Raw genomic sequence first — 7,640 nt, 5'->3', positions numbered from 1 at the left:
ATATGATCAGTAGTTGAAATCCAACTATATTCTTATTTGAAAAAGTCCATATTAATATTGAAAGTCGAATGTCTCGAATCTCTCGAAGTATCCCCAACAGCAATATTGTAGCAATATTACACGTTGCAGCAATGTTGCAATAATATTGCCACAAGTTTTGTGCTATTGGAGATATTGCCTCTTTTCCGCGATGCTGATTGGTTCTTTCTATGCGCTTACTTCGTGAACGGTTGTCATTGCATTGATAACTGTTTACGTCATTCACAAAGTAAGCGCATGGATTTTGACAAAAAAAATTGTAGTATAGTGAAGTTATAGTGCAATTTAATAGTGTCAAATGCGCTAAATAGCGCGTGCATAGCGCCTGTTTTGTATTAGTATCCTAAATTATAGGAATTTATGATCGTTTTAATGAACAATTATAGCATGGATAGTTCATTGTTTTACCGAAGTAGAAAGAGGAAGAGAGAGGAGAGGAGGGAGGAGGGGGGGAGGGGAGAGAGAGAGAGAGAGAGAGAGAGAGAGACATTGCAATCACATTGATAATCATCTAAGGACCGGTTTTTCATTATCTGCTTAACTTGTAGTTACGCTTAACTTGTTTATTCAATGTTTTATACAATGGGCTTCATCTAATAATATCAAGGATGAAGCTTATTAGATTAAATATCAGATTAAGTTAACTAACTACAAATTAATCAGATAATGAATAATCGGCTTAAAGCCCGATGTCCACGATGCTAGAAATTGGTCCGAGATCTCGGACAGAGAAAAAATTAACAAATCACATTTGAACAATTTGATTACATGATCATTACGATTGGAATTCTTTCCTCATCTCGGCCCGATTTCTAGAATCAGGGACACAAGGCTTAAGCATATTACTAGTCTGCGGTAAAAATTTGTTTGAATAATTTTAGTTGTATTTGATATATTCTTGCCCAAGGTAAAGACTAATGTTTTTTTTAAAGAATAAAACATATTGTATTTCTTCTTAAATATGTTTTTAATGTTTCAAATATGCTTTAAACAGTACTATAAAAAAATACATATTTAAAACATATTAAAAATATCGATTAAGCATATTTTAAATTGTTTAAAACACATTTAAAACATGTTTTTTATCTGTTGAATTCTGTTGTACTCGAATTCGTTTTCCAAATCTGATTATTACGTCACGAATTCGAGTAAAATTTCGTTAATGTCATGCAAAAGTTAAGTAAACTTTTACCAGTAAAATAATTGGTTTTGTTTCGATTTTTCGTTTCCGCAATATTTATATTTTACCAATTTCGTATTTTTTATTTAGTATATACGAGTATATGATTAGATTATATCATATAAATACAAAAGCATTTACTTTTCACAAATACTACTTTCCGCAGAATTAAAACAGAATACAATGTTTTTTTTATGTTTTAATTACATAAACAAAGGACTTGAAAATCGTCGTTTTAGTCATTTTGATATCATTTTTCTCAAAATTGTAATGTGATAGCCAAATTTACAAAACAAATTCGTGTTCATCATCTAAAAAAGCTATGACAAACAATTATGTTCGTTCAGGCAGTGATTCTAATTCGTCGGCTAGTATTATATTATATATTATCTACGTTTAATTTTTATGATACAATTTGTAAAGATCGCTCATTCAAGCGAAAAATATCGCAGTTGTTGCACTGATTATATATGTTAAAATAACGATCGTTATATTATTTTCAGGTGTGAGTCATGGAGATACTTCTTTTATCGTATTTTATTCAAAAGCACTCCGATATATATGCGCGACCGATTGGTAGACCGTTTCGTTATATCACCACCATGGAAGGCCGATGAAAAGTGAATTATCGTTATTATCTTACTAAATAGAATTTTTCTTCTTTGTTATGTTTAATGTTTTTTTGTATTTCTTCTTTATTCAAAAGAAGAATATTATAATTATTCATTTAAAAAAATTGTGATTGAATGTGACATTACAACATTATAAAATGGAAGACTAATTATTATATAATTCCTCTCCTTTTTTCCTCTCTTTTACAATCTTGATTGGAAGTATTTTTTCGAACGAATAATCTATGAGATTGGCGCGAGTGAGGCATTTTTATATTATTTTATTCATTGATATGCTACTGATACAGCTGTCTGGTGGTGTGACGATTACATTGTTACTGCCCATCCAGCTGTAATAGCAAGTGAAATATTAAAATTTACGAGAAAATTATAGTACGAAACAATAGGAATCAGCAGTTTGGAAATACGAGTATATACATGCACGCGGGAATAAATACATGAAACACACATGCTTATAGTTATACATATAACGTTTATATATATAGTGGATCGGTCCGCTCGAAAGTAATATATCACGATAATTCTTTTCATTTCTATTTAGCTTCTTACGGTTTTAATTAGATTTTTTTCTGTACAAGTAAAGGAGTGGGGAGACTGTTTTTCGCTCCGTTGTGTATTGGCCTCCGTTATATTAAATAAATATTTGCTATGTAATTAAATTAAATATAATTATTCTAATTTGCTAAACGATTAACAATAGGCCGTTACTTCAAATATACGAGGTCATTGCGAGGGAAATATTACGAAGCATTGAGATTTTAGAAAGATCACGAAGACTGATACAAAAGAGGTAGCCGCGGCGAATAACATTTGTTATTCGATTTCGAAGAATAATGTAATTGTCGGTCAAAATAAACTTAAGTTTAACGGAATAAAATTTTTGAATTTCTTTTGGTCCGAACATATAACACAATTCCTAAATTGGATTTATCAAAAGCAACGATATATTTAATTGTTGATAGATTGCTTTGATTGTTTAGCGAATTAATTTCATGTTTGTGATTGATAATTTCTATAAACTTGCAATGTCATCGGTGCAGGTGTTAGCTCTCAAGTTAGTCTGGAGTTTTTTTTCATTCGAATTAAAACTTATCAGTGTTTAGGGCGGCCAGGTGTTCGATTAGATATTATCGTGCTAATAAATAAGCGATTATTTCACCGATTGGGAATCACATCGATCGCCACTGCTCCAGTAAAGACGCCAACATGAAAGCTTTCGCATCCGGTAAATTTTGCCATGTGCAACTGTTAATTTCTGAAATTTCTTTTTCGATTTACATAGTGTTTACTTCGAAGCGCATTTTTTCACTGTTTACACTTTTTGATTTATGTTGCAGCCTACATCATCCTTGCGATCTGCGTCGCAGCGTCCCTGCAGAACACTCCGTACACTCGGTGTGACGATGGACCTCCACCCCAATCATTGGTAGTAGATGGATGCAATAGTTCTCCTTGCGGTTTATACAGAGGAACTAATTTGACTGCGCATTGGGACTTTAGTCCCAGTAAGTAACGTTATATATGTATATAAAAAAAAGAATCAAGTTAAATGTTACCCAGGAACAGATGATCGGTGCAGATCCGAGCACAAATTATAGCGAATTAATATTAAACTTGCGTTCTCGTCTAGAACAATTATTCGCAGTTTGCATTTGCAAACGTAACATTGGCAGTATTGATGGTACAACATCAATGGACCACGATGGAAAGCCGAGTAAAATTTGTCGAACGCAGCCTTGAACAAAGTTCTATTGCTAGATTCTATTGCTAAATTTCCGTCAACAAATTACTTATTATTAGATGCTGCGTATGTTTCGAAATTTGTTTTGTGTAACATGTTTCGTTGGTAAAAGCTTGTGATATTTCTGGCAGCATCGCACCAATAGGTATATTATTATATTGCTTGACGAGCTTTCTTGCTGACAAAATTTAGCGAACCCTTTTTGAAATTTATCGTCTATTCTCGATGGCTCGATTATTTGAAAAATGATTGTTCAAGGATCTTTCCTGGGCACTGGCCATTCATCGTTAATTCATTTAATTTTTTATGTAATGTCTCTTGCAGACGCTGATACACTGCGACTGACAGTCCGCGTGAGAGTCACAATGATGGGGATCACGATACCTTATCCGTATCCTTACTCGAATGCATGCGAGTCTCTGACGAATGGCAAGTGCCCTTTGAGCAAAGGCGACAATGTGACGTACAATCTCTTCATGCCGATATCTAAGGAATATCCGTCTGTTAGCATGATCATCGAATACTCCCTGGTTAACGAAAATAACGACTCGCAAGTATGCTTCAAGTTAGACTGCCACGTGACTGACCCATAAATAAAATAAAAGACTTCCGTGTGTCACGACCTCAATAGCTTTAATCAATTTAATTCTTCTATTAACGTTAATTAATTATCCAAATATTCTTTATTCTTTGATATAAATTTCACATAAATTGTTAAATTTTTAAACAATATTGTATTGTAACAATATTATATTGTATTGTATTTTTGTTGTCTCTGAGGAGAGCTGAAAAGTGAGCCGAAACATGTAAGCGCGTTTTAGTGAATAAAGAGGTTTCACACCTCATAGATATATTATTTACGCGACGTCTTCTGCGCTTGACTCCTATTGCCTACCCGTATCCTTTCCAGTTCTTTGAATTATAAGGAGTCTTGGTTAGTTTGATTCGTAATACGGATTTATCATTGATTTTCTTCGAAATAAATGATACGAAAATAACGCATGACAGACATAACATGTGCAACTTTATTATTTAATAGAATCGAGACTTTAATCACAAGCTTTATAATTAATTTAAATAATAATTAAAATCCCTCTTTAGCACGAAATATTGCAGCAATATTGTTACTATATTGAAATTTTAATATTGTATTGGAAATATTGCAACAATATTGCAAAATATTACAATTTTAATATTTATAGAAAATGTTGCGATATTACAATTCAGTAAATAAGTACGCGGTCCTGTCACAAAAAGGATACGTTTCTCGTAAGGAGAAAACATCTAGAACAATCGAGTTAGCGAGTCTCCTAAACATTTCCTATCTTTTTGAGGCGTGTTCGAATTCCCACCTGGGTATTCCTCCTTCGGCCATGCCATCTTTATTTAACATTCACAGTGAATAACAAAGATGGAGTGATACTTGGTTGACACTCGGATAGGAATCTGAACGTAGCCTTGGATGTACTTTCTAGGCCTCTGAATATTTTTCGATCGTAACTTTATCGTATGTGTTTTGGAATGTATGATGCTAAATAATAATATGTTAGTAATTAATAAAACTAGAATAATTATTGAAATATTGCATAATGTTGTAGCAATATGTATGCAATATTTTATTTTAACGGACATTGTTGCAGTATTGCGGCAATGTTTAATGAAATATTGCAATTGAAATATTAAAATAATATTGCTGCATATTTCGTGCTGTTATACGTATAACTAACGTTATTTGTAACAGTAATATCTTTATAGAATATCTTCAATTTTGTTCCTTTCGTAAATTATTAAATTGACGATAGGTACATTGTTTGAATATCGTATAAATAAGTAAGTATTTAACATTATGAAAAGCGCTTGAAATGAGAAAATGGCCCGGTATTGCATCGATCCATTATTGCGACATCAATGAACGTCGTATACCGCGGGTATAAAGTAATGTATATTAAATGTAGCATAATTAGAGACCTCTCTCATCACGCTGTAAGTTTTTTGTGAGAAGAGATTAAAACTTTTACGAGTCCAAAAACTTTTCTTTCTAGCATATTATTTATATATGTATATTATTCCATGCGCTTGAATTTATTTACATTAAAGTCGGCGCGTAAGCGTGGGTCGCGTCCGCACGGTACGTCTATGCGCGAGAAGTGATGTTAGAAAGAAGGAAGCAGTTTTCTCTCGTGGAGAAAAGAGAGAAAGAGAAAGAGCGAGGCGGAAAAGATACGGTGAAAGATACAATACATATTATACACATGTTGCGCGGACGCGCAATCTTAGTCGAAGCCTGTCGACGTCAGCGACGTCATAAGTGCGGCATTGTACGGCAAGATGGCGGACGCGAGGGGGAAAATTAGCGGCGGGACGGGAGATCAAACGTCGCGTCGAAGTGATTTGAGTATCGAGTGAAAGGGATTGGCGCGTGGTGTGGCGCGGTGACGCGGCGTGAGACGGCCGGTTTATCGTTCGTTGATCGTTTCGATCACGCCGTCTCCTCGTGAGGACGTAAAATTTATTGCGTTGCGCCGTTAGTTATTATTATACTGACCGACGACCGTTACGCGAAAGAGCGCGTCGCGCTGTGGCTGTGACGTCACGTGTGTGTGTGTGTGTGTGTGTGTGCGCCAGTGCCTCTCCCCCCCTTCTTTTACCATCGGGTGGTAGGGTGTCGCTCTGTCTCTTTCTCGGGGACGAGACAGACGAGAGTTGGGCGTTTGCGACGGTCGGTGGTGTACGGAGCTGGTCGGAGCTCGCGCGGAGTGGAGCGGCGCGTTTCGGCCTGTTTCGGTCGCACGGGTAGCGATTAGCGAACGCGTATCGAGTCGCGCGCGATCAGTTCGCGCGTGTGCCACGGACGGAGGGATTACACGGAGGGAGTCCGGAATTGTGCTCTCAGTGTGTGTTGCGGAAGAGGACCGTCGAGGACGTCGACGGTGGTGAGACAGACGTGTGACACGCGCCCCGACGCGCGCAGCAGGTAGTCACCGGGAGTAAACGTCAACTACGTCAGGCCCGAGCGTCACCGGCTTGTTGTCAAGATGGCGTCCAAGGGGAAGCTAGACATCGAGGTCAGTACACTTTCCTCGTATTCCCTTTTTTTTTTCCCTCTCTCCCTCCAGGCCGGCCTGAATGCGCGAGCAGACCTCGGGATAACGAGGCGCCAGCGCCGCCGATGTCACCGAACGTCCTGAACCTCTACGAATATCTACGCGCCCCGCCAAATGCCGCCCAAGCAGAGCTTGGCCAGCTTCTCCAGCTATCGTATATTTTCGCTTCTCGTTGTGTTTCATCGCCTCTCACCCTGTCTGGCAGTGAATCGTCGACATTCGACGACTCGACGTCGATTAATCGTCCACCTCGCGCCGTGACACGAATTATCGCGCGCGCCGCGGCGCCATGCGTCGTCGCCTCGCTCGCGCTGTCCGATGCAACCACGCAGGAACGTCGCGTTGTCCGATGTAACCACGCCCTGCCCACGATAAATCCGTCTGCTTCGACTAGCAGCTTCGCTAGCTTCCCGCGTCTCGCGATTCGAGCTCTCATCTTTCGCGCTTATTCCACTTGAAATCGATTAAGATGATGGTTCTGTAAACGCGTTTCAATGGAGCGACTGAAGTTCAATCACCTGGCAATCGATTAACAGAGACGAAGATTTCCAACATTCCAACTCTAATGCTGAATTATATGTGTCGGGAAAAAAAATTTGTTTGACGGCAAACGTCGATTCCAACACGCTTATCGATTGTTTTACTTTCCTGTTGTACTTTTCTGTATGTTTAACTGAGGCCATAAATTAAACGCTACACGACGTTATGCGAAATGACGAGAGAGTTTGAGAAAACTTGAATGGGAAACGTGTAACTCTCGAGACGATAATTCTGTTTAATTTTTTTACTCGTTTTAAGTACGGCTTGGCGAATGTAAATATCATTGCAGGTGTCACGAAACGGCGTGACTCACACAGTCTCAGCCATTATCGAGGAGAGAAAATTATGGCACGATTATGGCGGATGACGTACATAGTTTGCTATTCTAAAAAAAAAAAAAAAAA

At 37.6% G+C, this 7,640-nt stretch overlaps 3 protein-coding genes across 7 annotated transcripts in view; all 3 read left to right on the top strand.

Moving 5' to 3' along the window:
• The window catches only part of LOC108749255 (estradiol 17-beta-dehydrogenase 2), a 4,770-nt gene extending 2,927 nt beyond the window's left edge, over nucleotides 1-1,843 (top strand). For all 3 annotated transcript variants that reach the window (XM_018487826.1, XM_018487827.1, XM_018487828.1), the window contains exon 6: nucleotides 1,723-1,843. In XM_018487826.1, coding sequence (XP_018343328.1) covers nucleotides 1,723-1,843 — 121 coding nt within the window. The remainder of the gene's footprint in view (nucleotides 1-1,722) is intronic.
• Nucleotides 1,844-2,988: 1,145 nt separating this feature from the next.
• LOC108749257 (epididymal secretory protein E1) lies at nucleotides 2,989-4,289 on the top strand. The gene is made up of 3 exons (XM_018487829.1): nucleotides 2,989-3,076; nucleotides 3,189-3,356; nucleotides 3,917-4,289. The coding sequence occupies exons 1-3, from the start codon at nucleotides 3,058-3,060 to the stop codon at nucleotides 4,183-4,185; spliced, it is 456 nt and encodes a 151-aa protein (XP_018343331.1). The 5' UTR covers nucleotides 2,989-3,057; the 3' UTR covers nucleotides 4,186-4,289.
• Nucleotides 4,290-6,272: 1,983 nt separating this feature from the next.
• The window catches only part of LOC108749259 (sodium/potassium-transporting ATPase subunit alpha), a 72,362-nt gene continuing 70,994 nt past the window's right edge, over nucleotides 6,273-7,640 (top strand). The window contains exon 1 of one of the 3 annotated variants that reach the window (XM_018487831.1): nucleotides 6,273-6,657. In XM_018487831.1, coding sequence (XP_018343333.1) covers nucleotides 6,628-6,657 — 30 coding nt within the window. In that variant the 5' untranslated portion in view covers nucleotides 6,273-6,627. The remainder of the gene's footprint in view (nucleotides 6,658-7,640) is intronic. The other 2 variants (XM_018487830.1, XM_018487834.1) reach the window with 2 other exon arrangements.

Source organism: Trachymyrmex septentrionalis, unplaced genomic scaffold (genome assembly GCF_001594115.1).
Source record: "Trachymyrmex septentrionalis isolate Tsep2-gDNA-1 unplaced genomic scaffold, Tsep1.0 scaffold283, whole genome shotgun sequence".
In the NCBI taxonomy this organism is placed as follows: Eukaryota; Metazoa; Arthropoda; class Insecta; order Hymenoptera; family Formicidae; genus Trachymyrmex; species Trachymyrmex septentrionalis.
This window is presented reverse-complemented; position numbering and strand designations above follow the sequence as displayed.